Genomic DNA, 21,290 nt, shown 5'->3' on the forward strand with positions numbered 1-21,290 from the left:
TGCAGTGGTGCTCAATATTTCATGTCAAGGACCCCCAGAATGATCTGTATTTGGCCACCGACCCCCATCTGAAAATATGTTGTTCCAGGGAGGGACCCCCCCAGAAGATTTGATTTGAGTTAAAAATGTTTGCTCTGAAAGAATATATATTCCAAATTTGCGCCACATTTTCACGATTTTTCAAAAATAGCAGACCTACAAGCTCGTAGCGCGGCACTCGGTGCCGCGCTATGAGCTTGTAGATCTTGTGGTGACTTTGGTGGGTCCTCTTTGGGTGTCAATAATGTGCTGGTCGATGTGTCATTTGACACTAGACACACACACTATCATTTTGTTTCGCAAAGTAAGGGATCCCATATCCAAGCCCTTTTCAGCTGGATGTAAGAATGGATAGTAAACAAATCGCTTTTTATGCATGATGGACGTAAATGATTGGAGCATCCCTATTGTTGTTGGCATGTCACAAATAGCAGATGGTGACACGTGAAGCTTGTAGATTGTCTGTTTTTGGGCAAAGAGAACAGCATGTTGATTCTAGTAATTGGGAAGTCCTGTTATATATTGAAATTTAATTTAGAGGATAGCCCCTTGAGATGCATCATCTCGTTTTAGAGGGGGTCCTCTCGGGCACAACACAATGTATTGTTTTGTCCATGTACTGTATTCATCAAACATGTCAACACACAACAATACACTTACAATCAACTTACTGTTGATTTTTTGCCATAGATGTCATGTACTCTGAAAGGCCCTGAATTGGACATTAGCAGTGAGTCTCCTGAAAAAACGCAAGCTTGGTTTGTTGGCAACATAAGTGTGTCATCATGGGGTTTATCAATGATGTTTCACAGTCTTAAAAAGAGAACCGCTCCTTAAGGCTCAACAGATAATTCAGTTGAGGCTGCACTTGGCGTTCTTGATCTCTGCTAAATCAGACCTACTGTATATGCACTTAGAATACACTTAAACTCAACAGACTTAAACTCGGCTTACAGCGTTTCACTCAGTAGTCCTATCCTGGTTCATCACCAGTGTCGATAGCGATAGACTAATGAGAGGGCTGGTTTACAACAACATTTTATGGAACAGTGCTGTTTTTAGCAGCAAATTTCTATTTTAGTTTTAGTCATAGTTTTACTGTTAGTCTAGTTTTAGTCGACTAAACATCATGTGATTTTAGTCTACTAAATCTACGGTTGATTTAGTCGACTAAAATGTGTTTTGGCGAGCGTTGATGCCGCCGTAATGACTGTTTTTACATTTGCTGAAAATAGCCGATCTACAAGCTCACAATGCGTCGCGCTGCGATGCGTTGTCAGGTTGTAGATCTGCTATTTTCAGCATGCAACCAAGTGTAAAATGACTTATATAGGATCTCTTGTCCACTAGTCCCTTCCTAACATTTTAGTCTAGTTTATTTGTCGACGAAATTGTCAATATATTTAGTCTTACTTTTAGTCATCATAGCTTTAGTTTTCCTCAGTGAAAAAAGGTAGTAGACGAAAAAAATTCGTCTTAGTTTTAGTCGACGAAATCAACACTGCTATGGAATGATGTTGACCTCACCATACAAGCCAGTCTGTGCCATTGGGTCGATCTGTATTCCCGTCCCAGACACCCACACCACGTTGACATGTATATGGATGGCATCTGGAGAGGGGGGGGTGGGAGTGCATTGCGTTGTCATATTTATGAGACATATTAATCCTCATAAAAATACGAGCGAGCCATCCCTAATGTGGGCTAATCTTATGAGGAACGTGCCATGATGTTATATATGACGAGGGCCGTTTATTTGCCCGGCTTATGTGTGTGTACTTGTGTGTGTGTGTGTGTGTGTGTGTGTGTGTGTGTGTGTGTGTGTGTGTGTGTGTGCGTTGCCTTCTGTTTCAGGGTGTCCGCACTGTAAGAACGCTGTTCCTCACTTCACCACGGCCGCCGACCTGTTCAAGGAGGACCGCAAGGTTAGTGTCTCCTTCGCATACTCGTGTACATAATTGCAATCATCTCGTTTGAGAGATTATAGCTTTCCTCCCTTCAGGTATAATATGCGTGAAACGGCCTTGTAACTCGCCACACCAGCCCACCACGATCTTTTCAACGCTACTGCTGCGGTCCACGGCGTGTGGTATGGCTTTGGTAGCGCCATACCACAAGACTTCTGATCGGTACTTCTGATCGGTACCACAAGCGCTTCTTGGGGGCGCGGTGGCACAGTCGGTAGTGCCGTCTCCTCACAGCTCGAAGGTCCTGGGGATTGATTCCCGCTGGGGGGCGTGTTCTCTCCTCCACGTCATCAGTGCCCATACCCGAGGCGGGGTTGGCAAAAGGGACTTTCTGTGTGTTTGCATGTCCCTGTGTCCCCTAGGGTAGGTACCCTCACAAAAAAGAAACATGCAGTAATCCTGGTCTCTAAACTGCCTCCCCCTAGTAAGGAACTAGTTGTAGAAGAATATACTGTCTGGCTTTGGCTGCCATAGTGTATGTGTGTATGAGTGTAAAGGGGTAAGGCTGAGCTGGCTTGTTTTAACAAACGACAGCATAAATTCTCCTTCTTTATCTGTACTAAAACTTGAAGCTAGGCTTTTGCTTCACGCTTTCGTGTGTGAACAGACAAGGTCAAGGTGCATCCTGACACTCTGAAAGTGTCCGACATTTGCGTCAAAAAACACATTTTCTTTAGTTTAGTTTTTAATGAAAGAGACGAAGGTCTGCCGTTCACAGATCCTGAAAAAGTATTTAGCCGGTGATAATAGTTCTTAGTATAAACGGCAAAAATAGGCGGAGAACAATGTACAAAAGTAGCCTACTGTACCCTGTTGATTGCATAGGGAACTGAGAGAGAGAGAGAAAGCGAAGAGAGTGAATGGAATATACAACATGCAGCTGATTAGAGTCCCCTTGACACTTCTGTTCTCGTCAGCGATGCTTTCAGTTCAGTGTGTCGGGGCCTTTAGAGTCAGGGCAGATGTGCTTTGGAAAGGTGTGGACTGTGGGTAAAGACATAACTGTGTGTGTGTGGGCCAGGGGTGGGGGGGTATGAGGGAGGTTACGGTAAGAGATGACTATTTCTGACTCAGAGTCAGGGGGTTGGTCACAGTCGTGTGTGTGTGTGTGTGTGTGTGTGTGTGTGTGTGTGTGTGTGTGTGTGTGTGTGTGTGTGTGTGTGTGTGTGTGTGTGTGTGTGTGTGTGTGTGTGTGTGTGTGTGTGTGTGTGTGTGTGTGTGTGTGTGTGTGTGTGTGTGTGTGTGTGTGTGTGTGTGTGTGTGTGTGTGTGTGTGTGTGTGTGTGTGTGTGTGTGTGTGATTAGAGTCTCTCTGACACTTTCTTGTTCTCTTCAGCGACGCTTTCAGTTCAATATGTCAGGGCCTTTAGAGTCGGGGCACATTTTTAACATGTGCTTTGGAAAGGTGTGGGTAAAGACACAACAGTGTGTGTGTGGGGTGGGGTGGGGGTGGGGGGGGGGGGGGGGGGGTGTATGAGGGAGGTTACGGTAAGAGATGAATATTTCTGACTCAGAGTCAGGGGGTTGGTCACAGTCGGGTATTGGGGACACAGTGTGTGTGTGTGCGTGCGCACATTTTGGACGGTAGCCTTATGTCTCGATGAAACCGTCAAGACAGTGCACATTATTTGCAGGCCTCATCATGACACAATAATACAACTAAAATGTTGATCCCAGTATGTTCCCAATTTCAGGTTTCCTCTTTCCTTGTTCTGTGGCTCCATGTGTCACTTTGGAATGTTTTTTTTTGCTTTTAAGTCTCCTCAGTCTGAACTAAGGCTTATCTGAGGGGGTTATCTGAGGTACAGAGACTAATAACACTACACTCACTTATCCTCTCCAGTCCGACTCACTCCTACTCTTTTCCCCTGAGGAGTGACCTCCCAACACCCTCCCTCCTCCTCAACATAACTCATTCTCTGTTATCCCATTTAGGCCTGCCGTCCAAATGTAAAAAATGTCTTCAAAATCCTGACAGTTTTCTGGAAAAACCTTATGTTTCTTTATCGGTGGTGCTCAATATTTCATGTCAAGGACCCCAGAAACTATATGTAATTGGCCCGCCGACCCCCCCATCTGAAAATGTGTTGTTCCAGGGACCTCCCCCCAGAAGCAAAGATTTGAGTTAAAATGTTCACTCTGTAATAATATATACTCGAAGATTTGAGGCACATTTTCACGATTTTTCAAAAAATATCAGACCTACAAGCTCATAGCGCGGCACCGAGTGCCGCGCTATGAGCTTGTAGATCTGCTATTTTCCAATATCTAAAGTATAACTTTAAAATAGCTTTAAAATACAAAAAGGGGTTCCCGCCCAAAATGTGTTAAGTCTGAGTTATGCTTAGTTTCGTGCGAGTGTCGCACACCAGGAAATAGCCGATCTACAAGCTGGAAACCATGTCCAGTGCAACGTGTCGTGAGCTTGGTGATCGGCTATTTATTTACACCCAACGAGCAACTAAGGGGGAGAATCTCTTGATTCTTGGACTCGGCCTTTCCCGAAAGCATCAGACCCTCCCTTTAGCCTGTGACTCAGTCTCACTCACTCACTCACGCTCACACACACACACACACACACACACACACACACACGCCCAGACACACTGAACCAATTAGGACGCGTGTCTAGCGAAACGTATATCATCTCCAAGTGACACTCGTTGAAAAAACAAAAGATTACAAGGACGCATCGTAACGTTTAATGTCAACCACAGATAATTATTCTCTCATGCAACGTGGCGTGCTAATGTGGCTCGGCGTGTCCAATAAATCCGTCTCAAATGGTGTGAAAGAAAGGTCGATGTTACTGTAAAACTCGAAGCTTTTTTTACATGTATAATTCCCGAACAAATCCCCCCCCCCTGACAACATCATGAAAGCGAAGGGGGATGTTGTTTGTGTCGAGATTTTATTAGGATGTGTCAGACTCATCTCGTCCCTTTGACACTTTGCGGTGCTTCTCGCTGAAGGGGAATATGTTTACATGTCAGCCTTTTTGAGTGGTGCAAACTAGGGCATTCACTTCTAGTCATTTTTACTAGTTGACTAGTTGCCTAGTTTACTAGTCGACAAGTTGTTTAACTACCTATTATGTAAAAAATAAAATAAATTAAAAAAATAAACTTTTTTTTTAATAAATATTTGTATGGTGACTATAACTATAATCTACCTGATCTTGAGGCCTACAAAATCGGGAAAAAAAAAAAAAAAAAAAAAACTTTATTTTTATTTATTTTTTTATCAACTAGTCAACTAGTACCAACAAGGTCGACTAGTGGATTTACTAGTCGACTAGTTGCTTAATGCCCTAGTGCAAACCACTCCAATAACCAGCTTTGTCTGTATCTGTGTATGTGTGTACCTGTACGTGCCCCCGCGTACGGGTTGAGCATGGTTGCTATGGTTAGTGTGTGACGTCACTGCACCACTCAGTTCACACGGGTGTGATTTTTTTTTCCAGTGACGGCAAACCCGTCCTGTTCTCTCACACACACAAAGGAGTGAGAGATTACTTCTCGTCTCAAATGACTATAGTGAATCTGAAGCGCGCAAGTCTCATATTCCTTTTCCGGTGGTTTGGGGTTATATGCCTGCAATATGTCTATCCCCTTTTTCAGTCTCAAATAAAATACTGAACTCCTTCAGTATAGGTCGTCGTCAGAAAATGAATGTACTGTTCCCATAATACTACTTTGACCTTAATCCATTCTGGGCGGGAACCCCTTTTGGTGTTTTTAGCATTATGTCATGCTTTAGCTATTGAAAAATAGCAGATCTACAAGCTCATAGCGCGGCACCGAGTGCTGCGCTACGAGCTTGTAGGTCTGCTATTTTTGAAAAGTCGTGAAAATGTGGCGCAAATCTTTGAATATATATATCCTTTCAGAGCACACATATCTTTGCTTCTGGGGGGGTCCCTGGAACAACATATTTTCAGATGGGGTCAGTGGCCACCCAGTGGCGTCCTTGACGTGAAAAAGGTTGAGAACCACTGACATAGAAACATGAGGTTATTCAGAAAACTGTCAGGATTTTAGAAGGCATTTGTAGAATCGTCCTCAGGTCTAAACGGGTTAAGTCACATCAGTCCGATAAGCGTTCATTCTGAGGGAGGGGAGTAATGAAGATTGAATGTTCACCGATTCCGTAATGGAATCTTCAGAAGCCAGTAAGAATAATAATCATGTTGGCCCCAGTGCGAGATGTACAGTACAAGTACAAGATGGATTACAGGCTGAAATGTCTAGATTCCTCATTCTGATTCTGGACAGTCCCCCCCCCCGTCACCACCACCATGCATCATGCTCTCATTCCTGTCTTCAGCCTTGTAGTCCAGTGTCCTACACAGTACTGTATGTCTGCTCTCATTCCTGTCTTCATCCTTGTAGTCCAGTGTCCTACACAGTACTGTATGTCTGCTCTCATTGCTGTCTTCATCCTTGTAGTCCAGTGTCCTACACAGTACTGTATGTCTGCTCTCATTCCTGTCTTCAGCCTTGTAGTCCAGTGTCCTACACAGTACTGTATGTCTGCTCTCATTCCTGTCTTCAGCCTTGTAGTCCAGTGTCCTACACAGTACTGTATGTCTGCTCTCATTCCTGTCTTCATCCTTGTAGTCCAGTGTCCTACACAGTACTGTATGTCTGCTCTCATTCCTGTCTTCAGCCTTGTAGTCCAGTGTCCTACACAGTACTGTATGTCTGCTCTCATTCCTGTCTTCAGCCTTGTAGTCCAGTGTCCTACACAGTACTGTATGTCTGCTCTCATTCCACTCTTCATCCTTGTAGTCCAGTGTCCTACACAGTACTGTATGTCTGCTCTCATTCCACTCTTCATCCTTGTAGTCCAGTGTCCTACACAGTACTGTATGTCTGCTCTCATTCCACTCTTCATCCTTGTAGTCCAGTGTCCTACACAGTACTGTATGTCTGCTCTCATTCCTGTCTTCATCCTTGTAGTCCAGTGTCCTACACAGTACTGTATGTCTGCTCTCATTCCACTCTTCATCCTTGTAGTCCAGTGTCCTACACAGTACTGTATGTCTGCTCTCATTCCTGTCTTCATCCTTGTAGTCCAGTGTCCTACACAGTACTGTATGTCTGCTCTCATTCCACTCTTCAGCCTTGTAGTCAGTGTCCTACACAGTACTGTATGTCTGCTCTCATTCCACTCTTCATCCTTGTAGTCCAGTGTCCTACACAGTACTGTATGTCTGCTCTCATTCCACTCTTCATCCTTGTAGTCCAGTGTCCTACACAGTACTGTATGTCTGCTCTCATTCCACTCTTCATCCTTGTAGTCCAGTGTCCTACACAGTACTGTATGTCTGCTCTCATTCCTGTCTTCAACCTTGTAGTCCAGTGTCCTACACAGTACTGTATGTCTGCTCTCATTCCTGTCTTCAGCCTTGTAGTCCAGTGTCCTACACAGTACTGTATGTCTGCTCTCATTCCTGTCTTCAGCCTTGTAGTCCAGTGTCCTACACAGTACTGTATGTCTGCTCAAACAGAGGGGAGCACCTCTTTACGCCTTCACTCCTCACTATTTTATAAAGCATGGCCCACCCCACAGTATATGTGAGGCCAGGCTGGGATGGATCTATTCGCTTATTAGTCTATTAGCTTGCACTCCAATGTTCCATTCACCGTTAGCCGGGGAGCCACAGGCCCAAAAGTCCAACGGTTAAGGATTAACCTGTGATGTCATGACATACTGGCCATTGTCCATTTTTGTATACCACACCATAGAGTAGACAACCAATATAAGGCAAATGTCCCAAATTTCATCATGCTTTAAGTAGAATGTGACAATTGTGACATGTCAAACTAGGGGGTTTTCATGATTCTGAATCCATTCCAAGCATTTGCTTTGCACGAAAAACACTCCTTGGCCTAAAAACGGCCATAGCCGTCATCACAAAAGTGATGAGGTCAGCACAAAAGTGATGAGGTGGCTTTGGCCGAATTTAGGCCAAGGAGTGTTTTTCATGCAAAACTAATTATTGCAATGGATTGTCACATGCTACTTAAACAGGGCAGAAGTTTGAAATACATTGAGGGAACTTTTTTAACAGCGTAGGAAGCCATAGCGCAGACTCACCATACAGTACAATCTAACTACCCAACTATACTCCGGGGTGCTCATCTCTGGGTATAATCAATCAGGTTTTCTCTGAATTGACAGCGGAAAATGAAGTCATGGAGGATTGTTTTTTCAAAAAAGGTCCACAGCCAATTCCGCTATCGATCCCCCTCTCTTCAGCTGATTGAGAGCCGCACCACATCTCATTGATCCCACACGGTCAGTTTGGAGAGCAGCTGCACGTTGTCACTTGGCGGGAGCTCAAGAGTCTGGCGGCCTGTAATGTTTTTATCATTAATCCATTGAGACCTGGAACGCATCCATGTCACGTTAGCGTTAGCGTTTTAAACATGTTATAATTTAGCTATTGAAAAATAGCAGATCTACAAGCTCATAGCGCGCCACCGAGTGGCGCGCTATGAACTTGTAGGTCTGCTATTTTTGAAAAATCGTTAAAATGTGCCTCAAATCTTTCCGAAAATTGTCATGATTTAGAAAATTTCGACGTCAGGCCTGAATGGGTTAAAGTGCAGCCCTGTGCTCGTGCTGGGCTGGGAATATTGTTCACGTTTACACGTGTCCTTCACTCCCAACGTTCTGAGACATTATAGGATGAATTACAAGTATGACTAGTAGCGCATACTTCCATCCAGGAAAGCATTATATTCCGATCAGCATAGTGCTACTACAGTGCATGACTTATGCAGATAGCCCTTTTAGATTGACTACGGTACTGCAGATGAGAAAAGGCATGGCCTCCTCTCAACTGCAGTTGGGCAAACTTGACTGGGTACAGTACAGTTATTAACTACAATATCACCATAAATGTTTGTGAAATAAAACACTTCCACCACACACACTCCCACATTAATTTTCTGGTAGTCACACCAATCAAGAATGCAATGAGGAAAATGAAATAAACTAAACCCCCCCCCCCCCAACACAAAGTTGGCCCACAGCCATCCTGCTGCAACACAGTCGTCCACAATGTGTAGCTCTAACTGGGGCGTCCTCAAAGCTTGTGTGAGGCTTGTTTTGTTTGTAGATCTATGTAGCCGGGGAGCCACAGGCCCAAAGCTGGACAGGACCTGTGATGTCATGCCGTACTTTTTATTTGTGTTTTCTCTATTAATTTGGTCATTAAGGTCCACAGAATGAGAGGCCTGCTCTGCCGGAAAAAAGTTACGGCCATTTTTGTATACCACACTATAGACAACCAATATAAGGCAAAATTTCCCAAATTTCATCATGCAAATGATGAATAATAATAATAATAATAATTAAGTAATTAATTAAAATAAAAATGTTACCGAGAAGCATCGTTGGGTCTTACCGGGTTAACCCTGATAAAAGTAAGTAAAATAATTGTAATATATGTTTTTTTGTGATCATTAGAATGTCTAGAACATGTTTTATTTATTATTGTGAAAGATATCCCCCAAATGTAAATTATTAATTTATTATTATTATTTTAATAATTATTATAAATGTGCATAAAAATATTAAAACATTTTTTACATAATTTCCTCTGATAAGTCCTAGTAGTAAAAAGTAGGTTGAAATCTCTTTTTTGCAAGTAGAAATAAATCCGGGTGTTACAGGGTTAATGCATCATCAAGCTTCAGCCAGAGGCATTATATCATAATGTTAACATGCAAGGCAGCAACAAAACTTAACGTAATTAAATACTATGAGCGTGTTTTGTCAAATTAAACTAGGCCTGTGGGATTTGCAACTATTCCAGGGCAGCCCAGCTCACTCCCCTCTCATTGCAATGTGTGTCGCTCCATGGGAATAATTACGACATGGGCCAGTGCAAGACAAAAAAACAAAATATCACACAACGGTGAGTTTCAGTCTTTGCTCAGCTCGAGTAGCCATTTGTCATCAGTGCAGCATTGCATGTGCCGGAGGAGCTCCCCAAGTGGAACTAATTGATGTTCGGTGTACCTCAGCTTTGACTGTGGACTCATTCTATCAATTCCCGCCCGGGGGCGATGTACCCCAAGATGTGCGACTATCAATACCCGCCCGGGGACGATGTACCCCAAGATGTGCGACTATCAATACCCGCCCGGGGACGATGTACCCCAAGATGTGCGACTATCAATACCCGCCCGGGGACGATGTACCCCAAGATGTGCGACTATCAATACCCGCCCGGGGACGATGTACCCCAAGATGTGCGACTCTATCAATACCCGCCCGGGGACGATGTACCCCAAGATGAGCGACTTTATCTCAAAGACTGTTTGCGTGTTAGGGACAACATAGCCTGAGCTATTAAATGTGTTAGGTTTCTGGTACGCCCTGATTTGATCTTAAAATCTAGCTAAATCCCACTCCAAAAAGCGATTGTCCAATGCCAATCCAAATAGTTTCAGCAGCTGTTGCTATGGCAGGTCAAGCTTTCGTCCACCTCATAGCTGTCAATGTTATTTTTGCATGGCTGTGTTATTGAACACATGCACGGCTTAACGTCGAGAAAGTCACACGACTGACCCACCCAGGTGATGGCGATAATACTAATGACCGTGCAACATGAAAACTCCTGTCGGACGGTCGTTAAAAATTGATTTCTCCCTCTGTCATTTCCTCGTTTTTCTAGTTTATTTAAATAATGTCGTGCACATTTTGTCCAGTGCATAGCCTATACTGCAGGCCTGGTTGACTAGACATTTTGATGCTCTTGCTACTGAAATGATCGTTTGTTTATATGGAGAAATCCCGGCATTTTAACGTGCATCTCTATGGGGGGAGAAGGACAGCTTGCCCTGTCTCCTCGCTGATAACGTGCCTATATTGGACAAGGACGGGTTGGGGAGGTACTTAGCGAAGGGCTAATTAGGTCCATGGGCTACTTAACCCATTTTGGGCGGGAACCCCTTTTTGGTGTTTTAAAGCATTATGTTATACTTTAGCTATTGAAAAATAGCAGATCTACAAGCTCATAGCGCGGCACTCGGTGCCGCGCTATGAGCTTGTAGGTCTGCTATTTTTTAAGAAACGTGAAAATGTAGTGCAAATCTTTGAATATATATATATTCTTTCAGAGCCAACGTTTTTAACTCAAATCTTTGCTTCTGGGGGGGTCCCTGGAACAACATATTTTCAGATGGGGGTCGGCGACTAATTAAATATAATCTTTGGGGTCCTTGACATGAAAATGTTTGAGAACGACTAACATGGGTTTTTCAGAAAACTGCCAGGATTTAGAAGACATTTGTAGAATCGTTCCCAGGTCTAAATGGCTTAACCCATTTTGGGCGGGAACCCCTTTTGGTGTTTTAAAGCATTACGTTATACTTTAGCTATTGAAAAATAGCAGATCTACAAGCTCATAGCGCGCCACCGAGTGGCGCGCTACGAGCTTGTAGGTCTGCTATTTTTGAAAAATCGTGAAAATGCGCCACAAATCTTTGAAAATTGAACATAATTATATTCTTTCAGAATACTTTTTTTTATTTCGACGTCAGGCCTAAATGTCTTAAAATGAGCAGTGCTGAATGCTGAGCGTGCAGCTTGTGGTGTCGTCCATGAAATCACCTCGGCATTGGAGCACCCCGAGACATGCTTTACAATTTACTGTTTAGGCCTTTAGCAGGCTCTCTGGATCCAGAGCAGTACAGTAAGCGAGAACGAAAAACATGGTAATACATCAAATTCATAAGAAATGGTCGTCATGAATCATACGAAAGCTAAGAACCTAACAGTGAAATATATCTATATAATGAAACTAAAGTATGCGGATACTAAGGCTTTCACTTCTAGTGCTTTTTACTAGTTGACTAGTCGACTAGTTGTTTAACTAGGCCTACCTGTTATGTAAAAACTAATTTTTTTTAAACATTTGTTTTAGGTAGGCCTAGTTAACACCTTGGAGGCCCAGGGCGGAGTTCTCCGTCCAAGTTCAAGGTCATGGTCAAGTGCCCAACACAGAGATTGATAAATAGGACGGAGATTAATGATAACAAAACCGTTCGCATCGCTCTAGAGCCTTGGAGCGCTTGTTGCCCGATCCGATGACGTGTCAAAAAGTGACACGTCATCGAAAATCTCCCCTGCCTGTTTAGCTGACGAAAACGAAAATCTTAAAACGATCATAACTCCCGATCTAAATCATCCCGTCTAATTCTGAAAAAAGATCCTGTGTTTGACGGCCTTCCGCGGTCCAGTCGCTAGTCACGATAGATTTATTATTACCTCCCGTATTATTATTATTACCTCCGTTGTCGATCGACTCTAGAGTGGTGTGGCTATTGTTAGCTGCTACACAGACATGCACACCAGCTTCCGGTGCGCCGGTAAAAGTGGTCCGTGCGCTATAAATGATGGGCACATGGATGAAATGGATTAAATAGTTCCGGGACTCCAAGGTGTTAAACAGTACTAGTCAAAAATCGACTAGTAAACTAGTCAACTAGAAGTGAAAGCCCTAGTAGTCCATGGACCATTGGTTGAGAAACAGTGGTTTGTATACACATTTTTTGTAATGCATAGCATTACAAAAGTGTGTTACAAAAGCACTAATCTTAGCCCATTTCCCCCACCCACCCACCCACCCAACACAACAGTGGTCCCCAGGTTGGTTCTAAGTCAGGATGGTGGTCCCTCGTTCACAATCAGTTAAATTGACAACCCCCGGTCTAGCTCTAGCATGAAGAGGAATATTGTACAGTACAGTTTTTATTTTATTTGGTAACTCGGAGACAGAAACTTAATGTCAGAATGTGTAAACGGCAGAATGCGTTTAGCATGAAAAGCAGCTTCCTTTGGTGCGTGTACGAGGCTTTTATGGTTAATGTTCACTTTACAGCTGGTATCCAGTTTTAAACCATTCTGGACGGGAACCCCTTTTGGTGTTTTAACTAAGCATTATGTTATACTTTTGCTATTGAAAAATAGCAGATCTACAAGCTCATAGCGCGCCACCGAGTGGCGCGCTACGAGCTTGTAGGTCTGCTATTTTAGAAAAATCGTGGAAATGTGCCTCAAATCTTTGAATTATATATATTATTACAGAGTGAACATTTTAACTCAAATCTTTGCTTCTGGGGAGGTCCCTGGAACAACATGTTTTCAGATGGGGGGGCGGAGGCATATTACATATAATGTTTGGGGTCCTTGACATGAAATATTGAGCACCACTGATACAGAAACATAAGGTTTTTCAGAAAACTGTCAGGATTTAGAAGACATTTTTTAAATTTCGACGTCAGACCTAAATGGGTTAATTGAGAATTATTGAGCATGAAATTTGTTTTCTTGCTGCATGCATCCTTGATGTTCTTCTGATCAATAGCAATGCTAATAAACTTTATGACCATGCATCCATTTTCAGAACGTTTAGAGCATTACAAAAGCGCAATAAGATAAGCAATAAGTCAAAGTAATATTATAAGCAATAAAAATAAAAAACAATTGTGAAGGAATTCAAATGAATCCAAAACAGGATTGGAAAATGTATAAACCCAGCAAATAAAACGACAATAAAATACCTCAAAAGAGACATAAAAACATAACAATCTGAATCTGAAAAATGTGGTAAGGATCGAAGGAGGTCGTATGCTTCCACATATCATTTAATTCTAGGTGCTGAATTTAAAACGGTTGTAATCCATGTAACTCGAGAACCGTTCGCCCCACCGACTTCATATTCGAGACACGTGTTCCACACCCCCGCAGGAGTGCAGTGCCCGGTATCGAGTCGGTCGGACCCACGGTTCTCCAGAACCACCACAAAAGGCTCTGCTCAGGCTCTGCCAGTGGGCCTAATCAGCCTAAGTCCCCTCACCTGTGCAATTTCCAGCCTCTGCCTCAGCGCGTGTTTTATACTTATATGATATTGTATTACTCGACGACACTGAAAATGAGTTTGATTACTCGGTGTAATTTCGAGTATAAACAAAACTTGAATGAATATTGCAAGGTGTGTGTCAGAGAGAGAGAGAGATATCCCCGAACGGAATAAATATCAAACTTTTTTTGTGTGTGTGTGGGGGTATGTATATTGATAAATATTAGGGCCGGGACTTTAACGCGTTAATTGAGATTAATTAACTACAGAAAAATTAACGCGTTAAAAAAATTAACGCATTTAATCGCACCTTTTTTTTCACGGCGGAACGTTTCTCACTGGGTGCATTTCTAGGCTCATTAGGCTGCTGCACTCCTTGCACGGCAGGGGGAGGAGCAGCAGCAGCAGTCCAGTGGCACTGTACACTACAGCTCCGTCAGACAACAACTTATAACACCCAAACGTTTGCTCCGTGGATGGGACATTTAGATTTAAAAGCTATCGGATGGACGCGTGGATAGCAGCATGGTTGTGTGCAATGTCAGAGGGAAAGGAATCGGATCCATAAGCCATATGACCAATGTTAGCTTCCATGCTTCATGCTAGCTCTGGTCCATAGCCAGAGCTATGGATCAGAGCTAGCTTCCATGCTAGCTGCTTCAGCTTAGCATGTCTCGCAGAGTAGAGGCTTGCACGCCTTGCAGAGGCTCGCGGAGATTTCACCACAGCACGAAGCTGTCAAGCTGTCCTCGATGCGAAACATACTGAAGCAGCAAGTGTGAAAGTCCGTGGTCAGACAATGGTCTGCCCCAACCCCATGTGAAATGCACTCCCCAGCTAGTTCATTCCACCGTTTTTTTATTTTGTTCCTTTGTCTAAGTGTTTACCCCCTAATAAAGTTGTTTTTATTTTTTTTCCCTCATGCCCCACCATGTAAAGCACATTTGAGTATTCATAGTCACTTTATATAGGCACTTGCTGCACTTGTTTATCTGTTATCTGTAAAAAAAAGTTGTATTGCTTAAAGGGGAATACCCCTCATTTTCAACATTTTTCTATGGAGTTGTGTGGAAAACTGGAAATAATAAAAAGTCACCCCATTTTGCCTAGAACTGGAGGTCTGACAAAAAACAGTAACACTATGAAGTACAGCTTTGTGATGTCACTGAGATCTACTTGTTACTGTTACTGATTTTTTTCAGACCTCCAGTTCTAGGCAACACAGAATGGGGTGACTTTTTATTATTTCCACACAACAGCTCTAAGGTATATTAATGACAGTAAAATGTTGAAAATGAGTGGTATCCTGTAGTCACTATTCATTGATTCACTGGGATACCAAAAAACATTTGAAAAAAAAGGTTTATCACTGTTCTCGGGTTGAATATTGATATGCGATTAAAATGCGATTAATCGAGATTAATTAATCACAAAGCTTCTAATTAATTAGATTAAAATTTTTAATCGAGTCCCAGCTCTAATAAATATACATTCGGTTTTACCAGCCTAGGTGCGCGGACCGCTATGAGGTCTTCTCTCTATGGCAGCTGAAGCTAAGAGGTCTCCTCTCTATGGCAGCTGAAGCTAAGAGGTCTTCTCTCTATGGCAGCTGAAGCTAAGAGGTTCTTCTCTCTATGGCAGCTGAAGCTAAGAGGTCTTCTCTCTATGGCAGCTGAAGCTAAGAGGTCTCCTCTCTATGGCAGCTGAAGCTAAGAGGTCTCGTCTCTATGGCAGCTGAAGCTAAGAGGTCTCCTCTCTCTATGGCAGCTGAAGCTAAGAGGTTCTTCTCTCTATGGCAGCTGAAGCTAAGAGGTCTTGTCTCTATGGAAGCTGAAGCTAAGAGGTCTTCTCTCTATGGCAGCTGAAGCTAAGAGGTCTTGTCTCTATGGCAGCTGAAGCTAAGAGGTCTTCTCTCTATGGAAGCTGAAGCTAAGAGGTCTTCTCTCTATGGCAGCTGAAGCTAAGAGGTCTTGTCTCTATGGCAGCTGAAGCTAAGAGGTCTTCTCTCTATGGCAGCTGAAGCTAAGAGGTCTTCTCTCTATGGCAGCTGAAGCTAAGAGGTCTTGTCTCTATGGCAGCTGAAGCTAAGAGGTCTTCTCTCTATGGCAGCTGAAGCTAAGAGGTCTTGTCTCTATGGCAGCTGAAGCTAAGAGGTCTTCTCTCTATAGCAGCTGAAGCTAAGAGGTCTTCTCTCTATGGCAGCTGAAGCTAAGAGGTCTTCTCTCTATAGCAGCTGAAGCTAAGAGGTCTTCTCTCTATAGCAGCTGAAGCTAAGAGGTCTTCTCTCTATAGCAGCTGAAGCTAAGAGGTCTTCTCTCTATAGCAGCTGAAGCTAAGAGGTCTCCTCTCTCTATGGCAGCTGAAGCTAAGAGGTTCTTCTCTCTATGGCAGCTGAAGCTAAGAGGTCTTGTCTCTATGGCAGCTGAAGCTAAGAGGTCTTCTCTCTATGGCAGCTGAAGCTAAGAGGTCTTCTCTCTATGGAAGCTGAAGCTAAGAGGTCTTCTCTCTATGGCAGCTGAAGCTAAGAGGTCTTGTCTCTATGGCAGCTGAAGCTAAGAGGTCTTCTCTCTATGGAAGCTGAAGCTAAGAGGTCTTCTCTCTATGGCAGCTGAAGCTAAGAGGTCTTGTCTCTATGGCAGCTGAAGCTAAGAGGTCTTCTCTCTATGGCAGCTGAAGCTAAGAGGTCTTCTCTCTATGGCAGCTGAAGCTAAGAGGTCTTGTCTCTATGGCAGCTGAAGCTAAGAGGTTCTTCTCTCTATGGCAGCTGAAGCTAAGAGGTTCTTCTCTCTATGGCAGCTGAAGCTAAGAGGTCTTGTCTCTATGGCAGCTGAAGCTAAGAGGTCTTCTCTCTATGGCAGCTGAAGCTAAGAGGTCTTCTCTCTATGGCAGCTGAAGCTAAGAGGTTCTTCTCTTCTCTTCCACCTCCAGATTGTCTATGCCGCTGTGGACTGCACCAGAGGACAGAACCATGAGCTGTGTAAGCAGGAAGCGGTGGAGGGCTACCCCACCTTCATCTACTACAACTATGGGAAGTTTCCTGAAAAATACAACGGAGATCGAGGGGTAAGTTTTAGTCGCACCGCTGCGTTTTCACCTGTTCTGTGAAACGAGAACGAGGTGTTGCACCTCCATGACACTGATCGCACCTCTCCAGCTGAAGCCTAGACTCATTTAACCCATTTTGACCTGAGATCAGATTCTAAAAAATGTCTTCTACATCCTGACAGTTTTCTGAAAAAGCTATGTTTCTATGTCAGTCGTTCTTCGATTTTTCAAAAATAGCAGATCTACAAGCTCGTAGCGCGCCACTCGGTGGCGCGCTACGAGCTTGTAGATCTGCTATTTTTCAATAGCTAAAGCATAACATAATGCTAACACCAAAAGGGGTTCCTGCCCCAAAATGGGTTAAGAACATTTGAATGACATGTTTTCAAGTTTAAAAAAAAAAAGGATTTGTGTATCTTATCTGGATAAGGAAAACGCAAGGTGTAAACTTATGTGGCACACTTTGAAATCAAAATGTGACTAGATCTGCCCGACCATGGTCTGAAGGTGGTCTGATGTAATTTCAAAAGTTAGCCAGATGTAAACGCAAGAAGGGCAAGATCGGATCATTCATTGTGTCTGCAGGTACAGTAACCTGCAGATCGCATTTGAATGTGAGGTGTAAATGGTAGCTAGATACTGTAGATGATAGGGGTGTAACAATACATTTTAACAGCGATACGATACGTATCACGATACATGGTTGACAATACGATACATGGACCATATTGTTTCATTATGGCGATACGATACGATTCAATGATTTTAAATCGATACAGTAACTGTTTAAAATACATTGACATTGTTTTAAACTAGGTAATTAAAACCCCTCTTTTTCTTTTTTCTTCCAAAATTGCTAAATACCACACAATGTAGTATTGATACAATCGATTATTTGCATTGCAAAACGATACGATACATAGTCAATGTTGCCGTTTTCATTTCAATATACTTCGATTCTTGAAATTAAAATCGATTTTTCGATGCAGTTACTATATCGTTACACCCATAGTAGATGATAAATCCTTGTAGTGTAGTGGCTCCGGGTAACTTGACTCATCTTACCCCAAATAACGTACTACACTAGGACACAAATATATTTCTGCTACTTCATTATTAAGATCATCTTTTGACTGTGCCTTCAGGAGGTTTAATATCCCCTGTGGATCAACTCCTGTGTCAATAGACTGAAAAGAACAAACAGAGTTTACAATAAATCAATACTATTATGACACCACTTAATCTCTATGAGATCATACGAGTGAGTGATGAGCAGAAATATTGCAATATTTCTTATTTAACCCATTTTGGGGCGGGAACCCCTTTTGGTGTTAGCATTATGTTATGCTTTAGCTATTGAAAAATAGCAGATCTACAAGCTCATGGCGCGCCACCGAGTGGCGCGCTACGAGCTTGTAGGTCTGCTATTTTTGAAAAATCAAAGAACGACTGACATAGAAACATAGGTTTTTCAGAAAACTGTCAGGATGTAGGAGACATTTTTAGAATCTGATCTCAGGTCAGAATGGGTTAAGATCTATCTACGGTAGAACAGTGGTGTGCAATCATGTGCTGGGAGCTGTAGCCAGTCAGATACTGTACATCAGCCATTATTCTCCTTTTTTGACATGGTATTATAGAAGATGAAGGAAAACAAAAGAAGAAGCTCTACATTAAGCTCACAACGTTTCGCCTTATGACGCATTGAGCTTGTTGATCTGTTATTTTACGTTTGTTATATTATGATGTTATATTTTATGTTTGAATGGGGCTTTAGTGTTTAAAGTTATGTTTGGGTTATATATTTTTTTTTATCTCAAAGTATTTTTGTTTGTTTATAAGTACAATGTTCTCAAGTAAATAAATACATGTTCAGTTTTTATTTTTAACCAAACATCTGTTATCGTTGGTCTACTAGCATGACTGAAGTAAAATGTGACAGAAGTAGCATGTGCTTAAATTCATATTTAGAAAATGTTTCAGATGTCAAAAAATTCTGAGATGATAGAATGGTGATGGATGATGATGGTCATGGAAGGGGAACCTTCTGAAAGCTTCATGGAAAAAGATAATCAACTTCAAAATAATAAAAAAACAGTCAAAATGACCTCTCAGACATGCTAGTGCTAGGACTCATTAGTCAGGCTCTAATTGTGACGCCATATGGTGTAATATTTGGTTGTAGCGAAATCGTGGACATCACCCTTTATAGTGGTTCTCATCGCGGCCATGAACTTTTCTTTCTGTCCTTTTTTGACCTTTTCTGCAGGAGGCGGGGTTTATAAGCTTCATGCGCAGCCTGAGAGGGCGGGACCAAGAGAAGGTCGGCAAGAGGAAGGAGGAGCTCTAAAGGCTGGAGGAGCGGTGGGGGGGGTGTCGTTGCACTGTGACCCTTGACCTTTGACAGGGGCCCTACCAACCAGCACTGACGGGACGGGGGACGGGGGGGGAAGACTTTGATGACCTCACAGCGAAAGGCTTATTTTTTTATATACCGTTGGCGATCATTGTTTGTCTAAAAATACCACAACGGGAGTATACCTGCAGTCAGAACGACCAACCACGTGAGACCGACCGACCGACCGGCGACTGCTTTTTTCATGGATAATTTGACGGCGAGAGAAACAAACAAACAAACAAAAAAGAAAGAAAAAAAACGTTGTTTTTTTTGTCACCCCCAAATACTGTGACAAGCATTATGTGAAAAGGCTACATCTTATACTGTATCTATGCAATACTGGCGCCCCTGGGGGGGGGGGGGGGGGGTGGTGTCTGTGACATGTGACTTATAGAGAGATGACTTCCGCACACCCGGTAGGACAATTTAGAACAGGTGCGATGGTGACGAGGCATAGGGAGGGACACCCGCACACCGCCACTTGTCGGGTTCAAGAGCATTTATTTTTAAAGAGGCTGAGGAAGGTCGCACAAGACCGAAACGTCGCTCTTTAAAAATAAATGCTCTTGAACCTGACGCGTGGCGGTGTGTGCGGGTGTCCCTCCTTTCTCCTATACGGTGTCTGTGTGACTGAAAGAGGCCTATAGTGGGGAAGTTCATCCGAGACGTCGAGCTATAGTTGTCCCTTACAGCGGTGGTTCTCAATCCATGGACGTCCCCCCCCATAACTCCATTCCATTGGTATATTCTCTGAGTTCACAGACCTCCATTTAGAGGCCCTGAGGGTTCCCTGGACCCCACCTTGAAAGCCACTGCCATAGAGCAGTGGTTCTCAAAACCAGGACCCTATTTGCCCACGTATACCCCCATTTACATGTCAAGGACCTCTATAAGAGAAGATTGTCATGGTTCTAAAGCAGGACCCGCAGTTTGACATGCATTAGGCTAAAGGACAGACCTAAATTGAATGGGGATTTCTACCTCTGGGACCCATTTTATATTGTTGTACACACTCAGAGTTATAGACCCAATTGGGTCCTACAGGTGGTTGCACACTGGATGCGTTTTTTGGATTTTAGCTGCGTTTTTCCCGTAGTTTTTTCCGAAAAACGCGTCCAGTGTGCAAGGGACCTTTACTATCATTTAGCTGGGGACCCTCTGGACCTCCGTCAAGGACCCCACTTTGAGAACCACTGCCATAGAGGCCACCTGCAGCTATAGCTACAGCGCTGTTATGTCACACCACAGGGGGTCCTTATACAGCCCTTTCAACCCCCCCCCCCCCCCCACCCATGATCAGTCACTAGGAGAGAATAATGCTGATATAGACAAACTGTTTTGTTCCGATATTTTTGTACAGAAACTTGCTGTCCAAGAAACTGGAGCCATTAAAAAAAAAAAAAAAGATTGCTTTTTGTTACAGGTTAACGGAAATATGAAACGTGTAATCAACGCTCACAGAGAAAGGCCAAAGTCACATGAATGATGTATACTGTATCGCAAGTTTCACACATTTCAACACACACACACACACACACACACACACACACACACAGTTTTCAATTGTGGGACTGCGTTCTATAGCAAAAGTAGCATCGAGTTAATCTCATGTGATCGATCGGGGTGAAATAAAGTAAGAAATATTTTGTATGGTTCCATGCTATCGTGCTTAATCATGATTTTTTTTTAACCACTTAAACCCATTTAGACGATTCTACAAATGCCTTCTAAAATGCTGACAGTTTTCTGAAAAACCCATGTTTCTATGTCAGCCGTTCTCAACCTTTTTCACGTCAAGGACCCCCAGAATTATCTGTATTTGGCCACCGACCCCCGTCTGAAAATATGTTGTTTCAGGGACCCCCCCAGAAGCAAAGATTTGAGTTAAAACGTTCTGAAAGAAAGAAGAAGATTTGCGCCCATTTTTCAAAAATAGCAGATCTACAAGCTCGTAGCGCGGC

General features: G+C 43.1%; 1 protein-coding gene across 1 annotated transcript in view; it reads left to right on the forward strand.

Moving 5' to 3' along the window:
- Positions 1-20,977, forward strand: part of pdia5 (protein disulfide isomerase family A, member 5) — a 99,535-nt gene extending 78,558 nt beyond the window's left edge. Inside the window, exons 15-17 of the mRNA XM_079518760.1 lie at positions 1,894-1,964; positions 16,815-16,949; positions 19,201-20,977. Coding sequence (XP_079374886.1) covers positions 1,894-1,964; positions 16,815-16,949; positions 19,201-19,281 — 287 coding nt within the window. The 3' untranslated portion in view covers positions 19,282-20,977. The remainder of the gene's footprint in view (positions 1-1,893; positions 1,965-16,814; positions 16,950-19,200) is intronic.
- Positions 20,978-21,290: the final 313 nt, after the last annotated feature.

The sequence above is a fragment of the Electrona antarctica genome (genome assembly GCF_951216825.1).
Source record: "Electrona antarctica genome assembly, chromosome: 13".
Classification (NCBI taxonomy): Eukaryota; Metazoa; Chordata; class Actinopteri; order Myctophiformes; family Myctophidae; genus Electrona; species Electrona antarctica.